Source organism: Pseudonaja textilis, chromosome 2, assembly GCF_049901715.1.
Source record: "Pseudonaja textilis isolate UNSWEBS1 chromosome 2, rPseTex1.2, whole genome shotgun sequence".
NCBI lineage: Eukaryota > Metazoa > Chordata > Lepidosauria > Squamata > Elapidae > Pseudonaja > Pseudonaja textilis.
Genome location: NC_141991.1, coordinates 99376345 through 99393823, shown reverse-complemented (window position 1 = coordinate 99393823; position 17479 = coordinate 99376345). Strand labels below are relative to the sequence as shown.

The following is a 17479-nucleotide window of genomic DNA, read 5'->3' as shown; positions in this document are numbered from 1 at the left end:
AGAAATATTTTGCTTTTGTGATGCTTAATATGGATGGGTTTCAGTTACAGAATTAGTTCTTCACTTTCAAGCGATAAGTATGACACATCAGTTGGTTGATTTATTGCATAAGAAGTGCTCAACTTGTAATAGACTTAAGCTAACACATTGACAAAAGGTAGGAAGAGCAACCCAAATAATTAAAGAGATGGTTAGGGAACACCTGGCTATATGGATGAGTTTAATTCTTCAGGATCAGAGTTTCTGAAAGAGTTTTTCAGAAAGTTCTAGATGTCTTCTCAAAACCCTTTTCTATGAATGTAATGCAAGAGGATCGGAGAAGGCCAAATGACGTTCCAATATTTTAAAACAATAATGAGAAAAGCTAAGTAACTGCAGACAAACCATCACTATTGGGGAAAACTCATAAAATCAGTCTATGAGCATTTAGGAAAGATGCATTGTTTGTAGGAGCAAGCATGTGTTTATCAGGAATAAAAAATGTCAATCCAGCCCTCTCACCTGTCATCTTTTTTGGGGGTGGGGGGTGGGGGGCAGTGACTAGTTTAGTTGGCCATGAGAATGTAATGCTTGTAGTGTTGCTTAACTTCAGTGAAGCATGCAGCAAAATCTTCCAAGACTTTCTATAGAGAAGAGGGAAAAACAGTCATAACCAATGAATAAACAACAATGGTTCCAGCTGGGTGATCTTGAGCCAGTCACTCTCTCTCAACCCAACTCATTTCACAGGGTTGTTGTTGGGTAAATAGAAGGAGGAAAGCGTGTTAGATATGTTTGCCAGCTTGAGTTCTTTGTAAAAATAATAAAGGCAGGATGTAAATATGAATTCAAATAAATGAATAAATGAAGCTTGAAGGAAGCATTGAGTCACAAATAAACAGGGTTGTATTCTAGGTCCTGTGTTGTTCAACTATCTTAAAAATGACTATGGTGAAAAGCTAGAAAATAAAGCATTCAGCTTTGCAGAAGACACAAAGATAAAGAGAATGTGTTTTTTTAACTTATTAAATATAACTTGCAATATGAGTCTGGGTGGCACGTAACTATAAAACAAATATCAACAGCAAAAAATAACCAACCCCCCCTCAAATTATATACTTTTAAAGTTTTTTCCCAACCTTTATTATTTTAATAAATAATTCAACGTAGAGAACATATCTATTTTTCCCCCCTCCTCCTGTTTTCCTCACAAAAACAATAATCCATATGCAATAAGGACTGACTGGGTGGGAAGGGGAGGGGCGGGCAGAGGGGGGCGGGGCCAACCAGGGGCATGATTTGCCGGTTCTCCGAACTGCGCAGAATCATAACAATCGGTTCTACAGAACCAGTCTGAACCAATAGAATCCCACCCCTGACCCCAAAATGCAACGTCCGCATGTCCCCCGCACATGCCCCCTGCCCCCTGCATGCGCTATGTCCCCTGTGCATGTGTGCACATCCCCCGCATGCCCCCTGCCCCTCATGCATGTGTAGCAGAAACCCGAAAACCATCTGGCCAGCGGGAGACACGCATGGTGGAGCTGAGCTGGGGCAACGGCTTGTGTGTCTGCATAGAGGGCTCTGCATACCACCTCTGGCCTGCGTGCCATTGGTTCGCCATCATGGCCTTATAGGATAGAGGAGAGTTTTGAGAAGCTGGACCAATATGCAGTAAACAGCAAGATAATGTTTAATAGTGACCAGTGCAAAGCCTTGCATTTGAGTGTGGGGAAAACAAAGACATCACAGAAAGATGGAAGAAGCATATTTGGCAGCAATGCAAAAAGCATCTGGGTGTCTTGGTGAAGCTGAATGTGGGCCAGGAAGGTGATGCAGCTGCAAAAAACAAAAACAAATGCAACTCCAACATAATTATAATGTCAAGATCAGGAAAACATTGTTTCTCGCTCTTCTGCATCATCTCAGGCTACACTTAGAATATTGTAGGCACCATCATAGCATAGAAAGGACATTGACAAATGTCACACAAACTGGAGCTAGTCCAGAAAGAGTGACTATGACAATAAGGGTCCTTATTGGGGAAAGGGGGGGGGGAAATAAGAGGTAGAGTTACAGGCTTTTGGTATGTTTAGCCTGGAGAAGAGAAGCCTGCAGGAAGATGTATGATATTAACCTCAAATATTTGAGGAGTCGTCATGTAGGAGATGGGGAAGAAATTGTCCTGCTTTATGTCAAGAGACAGAATAGGAAACAGGGGTTTCAATTCCAAGAAGCAGGCTTTGAAAGGAGATCAGGAGAAATGTGAAAGCTGTTCCATATTGGAAGAGACTCTCCCGAGAGGTCCTGAACTCTTCTTTCCTGGAGGCAGGGGTGGGATTCTACCAGTTCGTACCTATTCACTAGAACCGATTGTTAACATTCTAAGCAGTTCAGAGAACTGGTTGCTAGAAGAAATTACTGGCCTAATCCTGTAAGGAAGGCAGGAAGGAAACATTCTGGTGTTGCTTACAGAAACTGCCTCTCCATTAACCCTTTTTACAGACTTCCTGTCTCAAGAACTTCTCTGGAGTTTTTTTTCCCGCTCCTTTGCTGGTACTTTGCTTGTGTGGAGTGACCATTCAAAGTTACAATGGCACTGAAAAAAGTGACTTATGACCATTTTTCACACTTGCAACTGTTGCAGCATCCCCACAGTCATGAGAGGCCAGGTGAAGAGATGTATGCCTCGATGTGAGTGATATGGAATTGGCCACGCCCAGCCAATAACATGACCACCAAGCCAAGTCCACGCAGTCACACGACTAGCAAGCCATGCCCACCAACTAAGCCACGCCCACAGAACCAGTTGTTAAAAAATTTGAATCCCCCCCATGCCTGGAGGGGATATAAACTGAGACTGGATGGATGAGTGTTGGGGAATATTATAATACAGGTAGTCCTCAACTTATGACCACAATTGAGCCCAACATTTCTGTTGTTAAGTTAAACATTTCTTAAGTGAGTTTTGCCCCATTCTATGACTTTCTTTGCCACAGTTGTTAAGTGAAACCCTGAAGTTGTTACGTTAATAACACGGATGTTAACTGTGGAATCTGGCTTCTCCATTGACTTTGCTTGTCAGGAGGTCACAAAAGGGGGTGATGTGACCCCAAACTATCATAAATATGAGTCAAGCATCTGAATTTTGATCAGATGACCATGGGGATGCTGCAATAGTGCGAAAGTGTGGGAAATGGTCGTAAGTCAGGGTTTTTTTTAGTGCCATTGTAACTTTGGAGGGTCATTAAATTAACTGTTGTACCTCGAGAACTACCTGTACTAGATTCCTGCACTGGACAGAAGTTTTGGCTAGGTGATCTCCAAGGTCCCTTCTGGTCCTTACATTCTATGATTCTATAACTGCCCCCACACACACCAAAAAATGTTGCTGAAATTAGCATCCCAGTCTCACCACTGAACAGGATCTCTGGGACTGCTGGATGTTATCATTGAGCCAAGTCCGTACATATTTTCTTCTCAGTGGGCAATGAGGCTTCCAGAGAAATTTATTGAATCCCATCATCCAAATCTGACAGTTCCATTTCCCCCATGAATGTTTTTAACCTTTTTGTTTTCTTGCTCCTGGGGTTTCTTGCACAATCGAGAGTTTGCTTTTCCTCCGTTGCTTTTATCATTGTAGGAAGTTAGAAATCTCTCCTAGAAAAATGAAATATACTGGGAAATATTAAAAGGGCAGAATATTTCCCCTAAAAAGAGTAAAGTAGAAACTCAGAGAGGCAGGAACTCAGCCCCCCCCCCCCACCCTTTATTAATGGGTGGGCCATTAAGGCCTGGGCCAGAATACTTTACATAACAAAGATCTCCAGGTATAGCAATTGCCCAAGAGCCCTTTCAGTGCATCATGATCAGCAAGGCTCAACCAAGCCTGGAACTCAGGAAAGCCTACAAAGTTACCTAAGATCCCTCCCCCTGGGAGTCTGACAGTCAATGGGATACATTTCTTTGGATTCATAATTTCTACATACAGTTAGTCCTCGATTTACAACCACGATTGAGCCCCAAATTTCTGTTGCTAAGTGAGACATTTGTTAAGTGAGTTTTGCCCCATTTTATGACCTTTCTTGCCATCATTGTTAGGTGAAATTTCCTGACAGTTAGAACAATTAATCCAGTGGAACAACTTGCCTCCAGAAGTTGTGAATTCTCCAACACTGGAAGTTTTTAAGAGGAACTTGGACGAATATTTGTCTGAAATGGTGTAGGGTTTCCTGCCTAGGCAGGGGGTTGGACTACAAGACCTCCAAGGTTCCTTCCAACTCTGTTATTCTATTCTATTCTATTCTATTCTATATTTTTAAGTCTATATAAGCAAGGGTACATATCTGCATAAGTAAGTATATAGATCCATAGTTTACAAAGGTATTATTTAGGCTGGTATTTAGTTTGGTTATCACAACAAAACGCATGAATTGTTGCACTTGAAACCGTGCAGTGTTTTAAGTAGTGCTTCGACGATACATTGGCTTACTTTTTTTTAAAAAAAAAAAGAAGTCTTGAACCAACTAGATCATTTTCATAATACAGCAACCCAATTGTCAATGTGTCATTGTCAACAAAATAAGAAATTGGTCTAGCAGCAAAACCAAATATTTATGCCGAATGTGAAGTAAATTGGCCTTTAAAAAAAAAAAAAGGTTAGCTTTATAACACCTCCTTTAGTTTTCGTGACTAGAGTGTAGCAAAAGGCAATAAACAAGTTCTTTTTACAGCTATTGTGCTGCAAAATTAAGGACTAATAAGTAAATCCAAACACAGCTTTGCAATTTGTTTCCCAGAGAAAGAAGAAGTGAGATGCTGCTCAAATTCCATATGACAAGTTGCTGAGTCTGATGGCTTGCATGTGGCCTGAACATAGTAACCCAAAGAATAAATTCAGTTTGTACCTTCCCAGATTCAACTTAGTTTGAAATTCAATTTCCAGTTTCATGCATTGTTTTGAAGTATATTACTTAGAAGCAGAGTTCAAACAAACACATGAAATATTCTTAATTTCCTCTTCACATTCCAAATGTTAAATTTTATCTGCAAATGTAACATTTAAGTGCTTTAAACCTCATGGGCTGGTTACTTTGAATTGGATACTCATCTAAAAGTGCTGCCAAATACTTAATATCACTGCGGATCATCTCCTGATAGGAATATAATTATCTCCCACATGTCCCATTCTGCCTATTCATATATCCACTATTAAAATATTGTTATCTGCATTCCAACATCACAGGCTGAAATGGAACAAAAACTAATTTTAGGATGACCTTAATTGAGTCACTATCTCTGATCCCACCTGGCCTTTGAGTATATTTAATTTTTCCCTAGAATTTTCATAATATATAAACTTTGTTATATGTTTTGATCATAACGTTCTATCACAAAATACAGAGAAATGCAAATATCAAAAGGATAATTGTGTTTCCATCTGTCATTTGGAAAACAACTCAGTGTACATTACAATGCAAATCAGACCATTTCTCCCCCCCCACCCCCATCACTTAAAAGTAGCTTCAATTTCATTAGTGTCTGAAAATATGATGGTAAACCCAAGCTAGTAAATACACATTCTGCTCATGCCTTTTTAATTTCTTTCCCTCCCTCTGATTTATGGTCTATTTTCCCATAGTTTGATAATGACCTAGTTGAGGACCAGAATGTTATCCATAAATCTCTTGAGCTTGAATCTGCATATATCTGTGTTTATCTGAAGGCAGCATAAAGGGAGCCAGATTTTGGAAGGGCTGTGGCAAGCAGATGCCAGAACAGTAGGCAAGAGCTGGCAAAACACTGAAGGGGTACCAAATTCCTGAACAAAGTATAAATAAAAGAGTTAAATAAATTGGAATAGGTCTGAGGTGGCAAGACCCAGAAAAGAGAGTATATTCTTTCCCATACATTTCCTATGATAGCCCCAGGATACATTTCAGTGTGTATGTTCCACTCTGCTGAATAGATGATTCTACAGATGGTTTATTCCTGGTTCTCCTAGTCTTCTGTCTTGCCATCCCTGACAGTTCAATCTTTCACTTAGGGTATCTGTCCTGACAGTCCCCAATCTTGCCCATCTCCTCAAGACTTTGAAGCCAAAGAATAAGTGCTAACTGAAGGAAAGAGAAGCTAGGGAAGAGAGAGAGAGAGAGAGAGAGAGAGGTCATCTTGGAACATTCAAGAATGAAAAGAAAGACTGAGAGATATTAATGCTGACAATAGCTTCAGTGCCGCAACAGAAAGGAAAAGAAGAATTCAAGGGAGTCTCTATCCTGAGCTAATCTGTATGCAGGTTGAGCAAATTATCTGGAAACAGCTAATCTTACAGGAATAAGGACTAAACATATGGAATGCTTTAGCTTCAGAGGGGAATGTCATAAAGCATCTGCATCTTTTCTGTTTCAAGGGATATTCTGTGATTTCAGCCATGTTTTTAAGAACAGCAAGACCACTGAATGATAAATGTGATCAGTAACATCAGTCTTGGAGAAGGAAATGCACTTTTTTGCTTGATGGATTTTAATTGTTTTTCATCATTGCTTTTGTGGCATAATTTTACAGCCAAGATGGCACTGATGGCTGTCTCGGTGAAATGGTCTCTAATGGTTTCTATTCTATTCTGGTATAATTTGAAAACCACCTCCAGACCAATGGTGAGATTCAAAAAAATTTACTACTGGTTCTGTGGCCGTGGCTTGGTGGGCGTGGTGTGGCTTGGTGGGCATGGCAGGAGAAGGTTACTGCAAAATCCCCATTCCCTCCTCACCCCAGTAATCTGCTTTCCAGTTCCGTTCTCCTGTGCAGGGCAACAAAAGAAGACCCAGCTCATCAGCTGGGACTCAGAAAACAGAGAATAGATGGGGGCAGGGCCAGTCAGAAGTGGTATTTCCCAGTTCTCCGAACTACTCAAAATTTCCGCTACTGGTTCTCCAGAACTGGTCAGAACCTGTTGAATACCACCTCTGCTCCAGACCCTTATATCTGGCAATCTAAAAATGTTTAATTGAATAATTAAATATTGGGTAGGTCTCACTGTCTGAGCAAAAACATCCATTAGATCTGGAACTCTGTAGCAAGATCTGCATTGCCTACAACAATCTGTCTACAAGCAGTAAGAACATTTACAACTCAATATGGTTTCATTTCGAGAATGTCGTTCCTGATATTGCTCAGTGTAGCTCACAATTGTCAGCTGCACTTAGTCTTCATGGTCAAAGAGACAAAGATGGCAGAGGCCATCTGGAAATTGAAAAATAATTCATCAGTTGATTCTTATTTCTCTTTCTAAAAATCACGGGTATCTCCCTAGTTCTAGTGTTATTGATTCAGTTGTTGCTTCAATTGCTAGAAGAGCCACAAAGATGAATAATTCAAATAGGCAATGTAATTTTTTTGAATCCGTCAGTGCTCCAAATTTAATTGTTATGCGTTATGATTCCGGCTGCTTTTTTAAAAAGTAGAAAGAATCAAATGCGTTCTGTGTGCCGTATTCAGTCCATCTATTGATTAAGCAATTAAACTGTCAATTTGCATGAGGATAAAAATTATTTCAGAGCAAAAAAAAGAGGTATTTTTTGTTGGTTAATTATGCCCCTATATGCCATATCGGATTTCCTATCTAAATAAGTGCTCCTATGACAGTGAAAAGAAGAAATGGCTTTATTTAAGACAATATTTCCATTTGCACTTCCCTCGGGGTGGCAGTAGTTCAAATGACAGAGCAGATACAGGAATGCATCTTTTGATTCATAATTCATTGTTTTTCTGTTGATTTTATTGAAGATTATATTATACAAATAAAACCACGTACTGTGGAAATACATGAAACATTAAGAAATCTAAAAAGTGCAGAAAGGAAAAAAAGAGTAAATGACAGAAAAAGAAACATCCCCCTTCACCCCCAGCAAACATAACAACTTTTACATATCTTTACACTTCTTCATTCCATGCTTCCTCCTATTCTCTATAAACCCATCTCTATTTCTCCATATTATTCTGCAAAAGTCCAGTAAGGAGTATCAGAGATAACAACAAGAGCATTACAAACTGCATCTATTATATCCAATTGGAATCTTTTCTTTTATATTTATATCTCCACTTCTATTTAAACAAGTCCCCATTTCCTCTCTTCAAATAGTCAGGATCCAATCCCAGTCAAAAAAATTTTTACAAAAATAACCACATCATCCAGTCCCAATTAAAAAAAATCCCCACTAAACATCACCAGAAATAGAAACTCAATGTTATCAGAAATAACTTAAGTGTTCTTTTTAGATGCTTGTTTTTATAATTTTTCCCTTTTATATATAATGTTACTCTGGGGTGTCTTTAAGGCTTTTTAATGCTCTGTATTCCACCCAGCCCTTTAAGTTGGTCTTTAACTGAAATAAAGGTTTGATTTGATTTTACTAGTCAGAATTAAACTGAGTCGTTTAGATCAACCCCTGCTAGAGGTTTATAACTCAAATTCTTAATAGCATTCTGTGCAAATTTTGTGCAACGGTGAAGCTATCATCAGATATGGTTGGGCAAACAGGTGGAAAATACAGGCCCAAGGTTGTATAACTGGGGGCTAAACTGATTCAAAAGAAATGTGAATGGTATCCTGAAGAAGTAGAATACTGACATTTTGCTGACCATAGTAGCATTCCTTCCCCAACAGAGATCTCAATGAGTCACATTTGACTAGAAAGCTGATACAGAGATGAGCTTCCACAAAGGATCATATCACTCATCCTGACCCTAACCAAACCCTAACCCCAACCCCAACCCAACTCTAACCCTATCCCTAACCCAACTCTAACTCTAACCCTAACCCTAACCCTAACCGTATTCCAAAATCCTAAATTGCTAAATTGCTGCTCTAAAAGATCAGGATAACACAAAACAAATAGGGGGAAGTCCAAACCAAGGACAGTCAACTATTACCCAATCTTTAGGGTGTAAGGCATCCAGAAAGCATCCATGATATCAATCACTCTGAGACATTTTCTCTCCAATTGATTTATTTAGAAACAGATCTGACATGTCAAAGGCAATTTCGCAAAGTGAAATTATTTTCTTGCGTTACACAGAATCCACCTTCCCTCCTCCCACTTCTACACTTCATAAATCACAAGAACCAATTAACTGCAACTGGAATTTCTTAATACAACATACAGAATAACCTTGAACTTTTCAACTCTTCCACACACACACACACCCGTCTTCCATGAAATGTGGCAGCTGAATTTTAAAGCTGACATAGGGTTAGTGTTGAAGTCTTTACATTCCAAAAGAAAAAGTTATTTTGTTTGTTTAAAAGACAAGTACAATAAATACTTCCACACAGGACAGTGAATGTTTTGATAAGAGTTTCTCTTTTTCTTGTATTGCATTAATTCTTATACATTGGACAAAGTTATGTAACTTTAATTTTTTTTTCTTTACAAATTACAGTAGAAATGTTGGATTTCCTTATCCTGCATGTTAAAGTAATACAGGTAATCCTCGACTTACATTCACAATTGAGCCCCACATTTATGTTGTTAAGTGAGACAGTTGTTAAGTGGATTTTGTACCCTTTTGTGACCTTTCTTAACACAGTTTTAAATGAATCACTGTAACTGTTCAGTTAGTAACCCGGTTGTTAAGTGAATCTGGCTTCCCCATTGATTTTGTCTGTCAGAAGGTTGCAAAAGGACGCTGCAACCTCTTACCAAGCATCCAAATTTTCCTGGGATGCTGCAACCTCTTACCAAGCATCCAAATTTTAATCACATGACCATGGGAAGTCTGCAATGGTTGTAAGTATGAAAAACAGTCATAAGTCAATTTTTTCAGTGATGTACTAACTTTGAATGGTCAGTAAGCGAACTGCTGTAAGTCAAGGACTACCTGTACAAGTGTTCTGACCAAGGCTTCCCGAGACCGTAATTAAGCACACACTTAGAACAAATCTTGTTTTATTTCAACGCTGGGAATTATTTTCAATCCCAGCTGGTAATGAGTCCCAAACAGTCCCTTCGAGATAACCACTCACCTTTCTGTTCTTTGAATTGCTGCCAACAGCTAGAGTGCCAAATGAATTATAAAAGAACAACCAAAGTACAAAGTCCACCCTGAGCTTCAAGGATTAATCCAAACAGAATGAACAACTTTGCTTCCTGCAAAAGTTTCATCACCTTTGCCTGTCCTTTATACCTTATGGGAGGGTCAATCACCTCCAAGCCTTATTCCCAAGTTGCCCCTTTTGTTTCAGCTGCTCTTGCCTTCTAGCAACTCTGTGCACATGCACACTGGGAACAGGCTCCCCTGGTTCCTCTGCCTCGCTGCTGCCAGACTCCAGAGGCACCAGAGGCAGCACCCCACTCCCAGATGGGCCTGGCGCCATCTCTGCGTCAGAAGTAGGATCCTCACTTGAGTCCTCTCCAGACTCCCGGATTGGTCCCCGTTCTTCCCCACTGCCTGATTCCACTGCCAGCAAACCACAACAATTAGTGAGACTATGTCAGTTATAATTCTGGCATCCATTTGTGTGCATAAGAGAGAGAGATTGGTCTGTGAGAAAGAAGGGAAGGAGGGTATTATGCGTACATTAAAATAATTGAATAAGTTTGTTGAGACTAGAAGCCTACCATTATGTTCCTTCATAATCAAATGCAAGCATTGTTCCTTCTGAAAGAAACTTATCAAGACATTGACCTTGATTCCCAGCTATATTATGCATATAACTCCTTGAGCCATTTCAGATTGTTCTCTGGTGCTGCAAAATACCGGACAATTCGGTTTCAAGGTGACTTTTTATTTGCAGCCTCGCTTCATTTTCATTCCTTGTTAACAGCGTAGTAAGTCAGATGGCAAAAAACTGCTCTGATTTCATCATCAAGACTCTTTTGATAAATGTGGGGTGCTTAATTCTGCATCCTTTGTGTTAACAGCATGATTTGCTAATCAGAGTCTGTAAAGAAAAGATGTCATTTAATGTCACAATCCCCAGTGCCGTAGCAATCTTCAGCTTTGCTTCTAGCGCGGCTTTTGCCCGTTCCAAGGAGCACACGTGAATCCTTGTTTCAGCAGGCCTCTTTTTATCACAGGTCTGCAAATAGAAATATGCTTGCACATTTCTGTCACAGTGGACTAAGTTCCTTCAGGACAAATTTGGACTTGCATATGCATTGCTCAATAGCTCGCTGTTGGATCAAGAATATCCCTGCTGGTGACACTGGAAAGTATGATATTGGGGATAGAATTACTATTTCTTTTATAGAAGTTGATATGAACCTAGGAAGATGCCCGCTGAGGCAGATCCGCTGGTCGAACCCTGTCTACATTGACTGCTTTAGGTCTTCTAAGACTTAGAATGTTTTCAGTCCAGCCCTGGTGATTAAGGCCTCCAAGCACAACAGCTAAGAATCTGAGTCTGAGACTAGTAGATTATTGGTGAGATTAAAAAAAAAATTACTACCAGTTCTGTGGGCATGGCTTGGTAGGCGTGGCAGGGGAAGATACTGTAAAATCTCCAGTCAGAGGTGGTATTAGCTGGTTCTCCAAACTACTCAAAGTTTCCACTACCGGTTCTCCAGAACTGGTCAGAACCTGCTGAATACCACCTCTGTAGTAGATACAGCCTTCCCTATCTGCAATAGCTTGTTCATGGTAAAAAATACCATGCCTTGATGTTCCCCTGATCAAATGGCAAGATGTTCCTTTGTTGTGATCAATCTGAGGGCTGCCTCAACTCCTCTCGTTTCATAATTGGAATCTACAATTTTAGCAGGATTCTCTCTCCACCGGTTTTATCCAGTTTTAAACTAAAGTACTGACTTACATGTACTGTTTTTAGGTTATCAATAATTCCAATGCAATGTTACTTCTTTCTGGAGCCCTGCTGAAGATGTATACTTCGGCTGCACTGATAAAGCTTTCTGTTTACAGTGCTATATTGAATCGATGCTTCCTGTTGCTTGGTAAATGGGAGGACTTGTACCAGTTTATTAGATGTGGGTTGAAGTATTTGGGAGGCCAAACCCAATCGTTGACATCTAACCAGTATCGCATACAGCAGAGAAATAAAATAGGCAGTACCATAATTAATAAAGGGTGGCAGTAGATGAAAGCAGGGCTTGTCACCCAAAGAGGTTAGCAAGTCTTTGTAGTGTTAGCAATAGGTAGCAAGCTTATTTAGGCTCCGCTTCAGATAGGAACAGGAATAAATTCAACTCTGTTTCTTTCGGTGAAAGATCTTGAGTGAAGCTATTTTATCAGGTAGAGCAGAATTTAGACTACTAGAATTCACTGGGTATTGGTTTACTAGAACGGCAACATCTATTAGTCAAAGCCAAGTAAAAATTAAGAGCAGGAAGAATGAAATCAATTATCTGCTACGTTTCATAAGAAATGGGTCTCCTTGAATTTAACCAGGGTTCAGATTTGAGTACATACATACGCAGATATGTGCAGTAAGCTAATTTTCCATTTTTAACAAATCTTCTAGGTTGCTTAGGCTGTTCTTTTGTCTCCATCTTACTATCAGATAGGCACCCAACCATCACAGTGTAAATTATGTGCAGCAGTATGTAAGGACCCACATGAGATAACAGTGAGCTCAATATTATATCCCAGTGTAATTATATACAAATTATAGGAAAGCAATTTTAAATCTTCCATTAGATGTTTAATTACAGAAGAAATATCCTCCCAGTAATAATAAAGAATTGTATGTAAATTTGCAGTTAGAAGGAAATGTCTCATCTGTCATTCAGTCTCTCGATTGTTTTCTTTGTTCAGAATATTTATACAAGGGACTTGTTATGCTCAACCAAAAGACTGAACTGATACTTCATCAAAGCCAAAGAAATACTCCCAATGCCATATGTAGGGTCCAACTATGTACATTTCAGTCCATGGGTATTTTTTCATCTTGGTTAGCTGCATAAAAAATAATTGACAAAGGACCAGCGTAATTTCTAATTCTTGATAGGATGAATTCCAAACAGATAATCAGCAGTATGGTTGGTGTCCATGGCTACACTGCATATTATACTGTGCGACAATATACTTCTTGAGATAAAATGCCTTACTAATGACTTCTGAACTTTAATGGTGTGATTGTATCTTCCATAAATGTCTATGCATGGAAACAGACCATCCATTATTGTGATTCATAAAGCAGAGTCCAAGAACACAATAATTTGGCATCTCAAGAATATGCTTGTTTGAGGGCCAACTATTTTTCTGGCTGTTTAAATCTGTGTGTGTGAATTGTAGATATAATGATGAAGTGATTATGGAATGGCTTTGACACAATTCAGTACAGATCCAGAGATCCAGATCTATTTAACACTTCTTCTGCCAATTAAATTGGCTATCTTAGTCCTCAGACATTCACAAATGGGCATGGCTTCTAGTAATCTTAGGAATACACTTTTATGCATCATATTCTCCTTGATTTCTAGCCCCTCAGTGTCTTAAAGAGCTATGTTTCTTCACCTTTGTTGTCATTTCTTGCCTTGGAATATGACCGGAGTACATAAGATGCAAGGGTGAGCTCCCCCTCCATATCCTTGTGGTTTCAACTACTTGTGGTTTAAACTACTTTTACGTTTAATATTTTTATCACTTATGTGTATTAGAACTGCTATGACTTGTCAGATAGACTTTCTCCTCTAGTTTGAGCTGCTGAAAGTTGATTTAAAATTTAGCCTTTAATCTTATAATCTGATATAAGCAAAGGAATGTGAATTCAATATTAAACAAACGCTTTAGTTATTTTTCAAGGTATAAGGGTAGGAAATGTGTCCTAGCACCACAATTCATTACTTGAAGCTACCTCAAGTTTGAAGCGCCTGATAATGTACTAATGCACATTGCATATGTGCTCTGCCTAGAAAGGTACAGTCTTTCCAAATACTGCTAAAGGATTCATAACACTGCTAATTATTCATTTGTGTTAGGAAAAATGTAGAATGTATTAGGAAATGCTGCAGAATGTTCATCTTTGTGTTCAGCTATCCCATGCAGTCAACTGTCTTCTCATAAGCACATAAGAAGTGGCAATATTGTGGGAAAAGACTGTGGGTTGCTTTTTCAATAGAGTGGGTTATTAAAGGGCTATAAACTAACATAGATAGTGTTTGCAGTGGAAAACTATTCTCCAGCTAGAATTAAAATCCAATGGAACTGTGGGGAACCCAACTGGGAAGATCTGCCATAGTATGAAAGTTAGAACAAGATCTTAAAACTCTCTTTCTTTCAACTATCTAGATTACAAAAGCTGCTGTCTTGTCAGATTTTCTTAGTTCTAAGAGTCTTTGTAAATAATAGGTCTTACTAATCCGTAGGTATACTGTACAGAGATTCTACTGCAACCCATTGAAATTCTCGTATTTAGCAATGATTCTCACCAATGGGCCATGCTAAGTTCTATACGTCCTGTATATTCTGTACTTTAAGAATAACTCTTGACTGCAAGATGACAAATTGCAATGCATGCTAATAGAAAATTACATTGGGTCTACATTGAAAATACTAAGGACTCTCTTTAGATATTATCATTGTTATTATCTCCATAATTACAAGCAATAACATTTTTAAAAAAAATCCACCAGAATGAGTAATGAAGAACCATTTGTCTAACCATTTAAAATTAGGGAGACAGGTTTGATTGCTCCTAATTCCCAAAAGGTAGAATAACGCAGTATGTGAAAATGCAACTGGAGAAGAGATGAAGCAGAAAGTTTCTTTTGGAATGAGAACCAGTTCATCTGACACCACCATTACTAATGCATTGGGGAAATCTTTTCTTTCCTTGCCATATGTTTTGGAATGAAAAACAAGCTTTTTTTAATTCTTCACTAGAATGACCCCAAAGTCCAATGGAACTGGAGGGAATCCAGTGGGAGAAGCTGCCTTAGGGTGAGAGACAGTTGGAACAAAAAATATGGCCTTCAGGTAGCTGAGATATAAAACTGCAAGCTGGGTCCTTAATTCACAGAAGAAGAGGGTTGAGTTTAAATGAGCTGAAACCTTCCCTTGTTATGGATTATTGTTGCTTGCAGAATATTTGGAAAAAAGATTTTGAAATTGCATTTGTGTTCCAGTGTGAGCCAGACATGTCCAGAAACAATGGGTATAGTGTGGGTATATTTAAAGGTTGGATGGGGTCTAATTATCTGCCTAGTTATTGGGATCATGCAGTTTGTACAGATAGTAAACTCAAAGCATCTTGTCCATAGGGCATACCGGGATACCAGTTGGGCTTGTTCATGCTCCTCTCTCAAACAAAAATGGACATTCAATAGCTACTTCTTTTACATTTGTTCACTCCTAACAAGAGGCCTGTCTTCTTAGCACTCATTTGGCAAAGGGCAGGGGTTCTATGGGGGTATGAATCAATGTATTATGCCTTCATTAACCATTGCAATGGACTGAAGAAACAAAGCCCAATAGAGCTTTATTTGCAGCTTAGGTAGCATCAGCTTGAATGACTTCATTACAAAGAATTAGACAAGTGAATAGGTGCAATTGAGTTACCAAATCTAAGGGCATTGCTGTTCTTGTAGCTTCCTCTTTTTTCCTCCTTTCATTGCAGAAAAACCACGGATGAACAGTATCCTCACCTCTGCTACAGAGCCCTATGATTTGTCCTTCTCCAGATCTTTCCAGAACCTCTCGCACCTCCCTCCACCATATGAATCTGCAATTAAGACTAATCCAAGTAAATATTCTTCTCTGAAGAGATTAAGTAGGTTTCATTTCATTAATTTACTACTATGTGGATGATTTTTATTTATTTGTTTGTTTGTTTGTTTGTTTTTTGAGAAAGAAGGGTGGTGGAGGAAGTATAGTACTGATAAGCATCTTCGTGCTGTGGCTGTGTTTCATTCTTTCTTCCTGTAACAGAGCGATTTTTTCTCTCATACCAACTTGCCTCAATGGCCTCATTTTCATACTCATTAAATCACACTGCACCAATTCAGTATAATCTTAACACATCTGGGTATTAACCAGGTTTATACATTTCAGAAGGCCAAAAATTAGACTATTATCAATAGCAAAAATACAATTTATTAAACAGTACTTGAGAGCAATGGTTTTGAGAGCAATCAAATAATAGCCAGTTGATCATCGATGGGAACTGTAGCTGCAAAAAATATCTGAGGCTATAATGAAAAACAATACAAAGGGACTCCTAAGTTATGACACTTGTGAGAATCTTCAGCTAAGTGACAGAAGGTTGAAGAGGGAGTCCAAAAGAAGAAGAAAAAGCAGATTTCAAGAACTGATTCACTTGAATGGACCATACACAGAGTTCAGCAGAAAATAAAGATGTAGCATTAACTCTCCTTGCTACAGCAAAGAAGGAGACATCTTTAAGTCTTCCTGTTAAGAGCACAAAAGGCATAAGATTTAAGATGTAGCATTCACAAACATACACAGGTGCTAAGATGGTTAGGGACTTGAATATGTTTCAGGGCACAGCTTATTTGAGGGATAAAGACAGAGGCTGCCTCCTTGCTAAGAAAGCAGGAAAAGAATCAGGGAGGGAGAAAGAGAGATTTAGAGAAAAAGAAATTACCTTTGCAGTTTTGCTGGGCTAGTTTTGCTAGCTTAATATGATGGAAGATGCCTTAGCTTCTTTTGGATATAAAAATAATGATTGTTTCTACCTAACACGTTAAAGCTTTTTAGTTATTCCCCTTGTTGATAATCCAACAGACCAAGGCTGCCGTGTGTTTTCCTATAGAACTTTTATGGTCAGGGGCAAAAGCAGGGCAAAAGATCTGGTGGGTATAAGGTAAGAAGGATAATATCTGCCAGCACCCACAGTCGAGGCTCCAAGCTTTAAGATATATGCCTTCTTCCATTCATTCATTCTTTCATTTATTGAATCATTCATTCATTCTATTCAGTTTGAATGCCTCCTGACCTTAACCAACTCTGGGTTGCTCCCAACAACAGAGTAAAATAAAAATAAGATACAAACAATTAACCAGAGGAGTTGCTGTTTTCTACTTTGTAGTCTTGACATCTGTATTTTTATTATAGAAATGCTGTTTTAAGAGGATGCTTTACTTCAGTTATGATTTTTTTTCAGAGACACCTTTGCTTCATAATTCAATGCACCCTTTTGCTCCACAGTTCTGAAAGTTAGAGCTGCAGGCTCAACACATTGTGAGAATGCAAACTTGGCAAGATCTGGCCACTTTGGTGTGCGCTAAGAACCAAGTGCAGCATAGTACCATACTGAAATGTGTTTGAATATTAGTAGCTTGGGTTGGTACCTAGGCTGTTGGTTTGAGCTCCAAGTTTGACAATTTGGTTGCAAACGTTTTGTCACCATACGAGGAGACATCGTCGGTGCACTTTGAATTGTAATCAATTCAAATCTGAACAATTCAAAACACACTGATGATGTCTCCCTGAATGGTGACAAAATGTTTGCAACCAAATTGCCAAACTCAGAACTCAAGCCAACACCATAGTCCCATGCTGATTGGACATCAATTCATATGAA

At 38.9% G+C, this 17479-nt stretch overlaps 1 protein-coding gene across 1 annotated transcript in view; it reads left to right on the top strand.

The window, feature by feature from the left end:
• The window catches only part of SHISA6 (shisa family member 6), a 344994-nt gene that overhangs the window by 321035 nt on the left and 6480 nt on the right, over positions 1 to 17479 (top strand). Inside the window, exon 6 of the mRNA XM_026696204.2 lies at positions 15554 to 15706. Within this exon, the coding sequence (XP_026551989.1) occupies positions 15554 to 15706 (153 nt within the window). The remainder of the gene's footprint in view (positions 1 to 15553; positions 15707 to 17479) is intronic.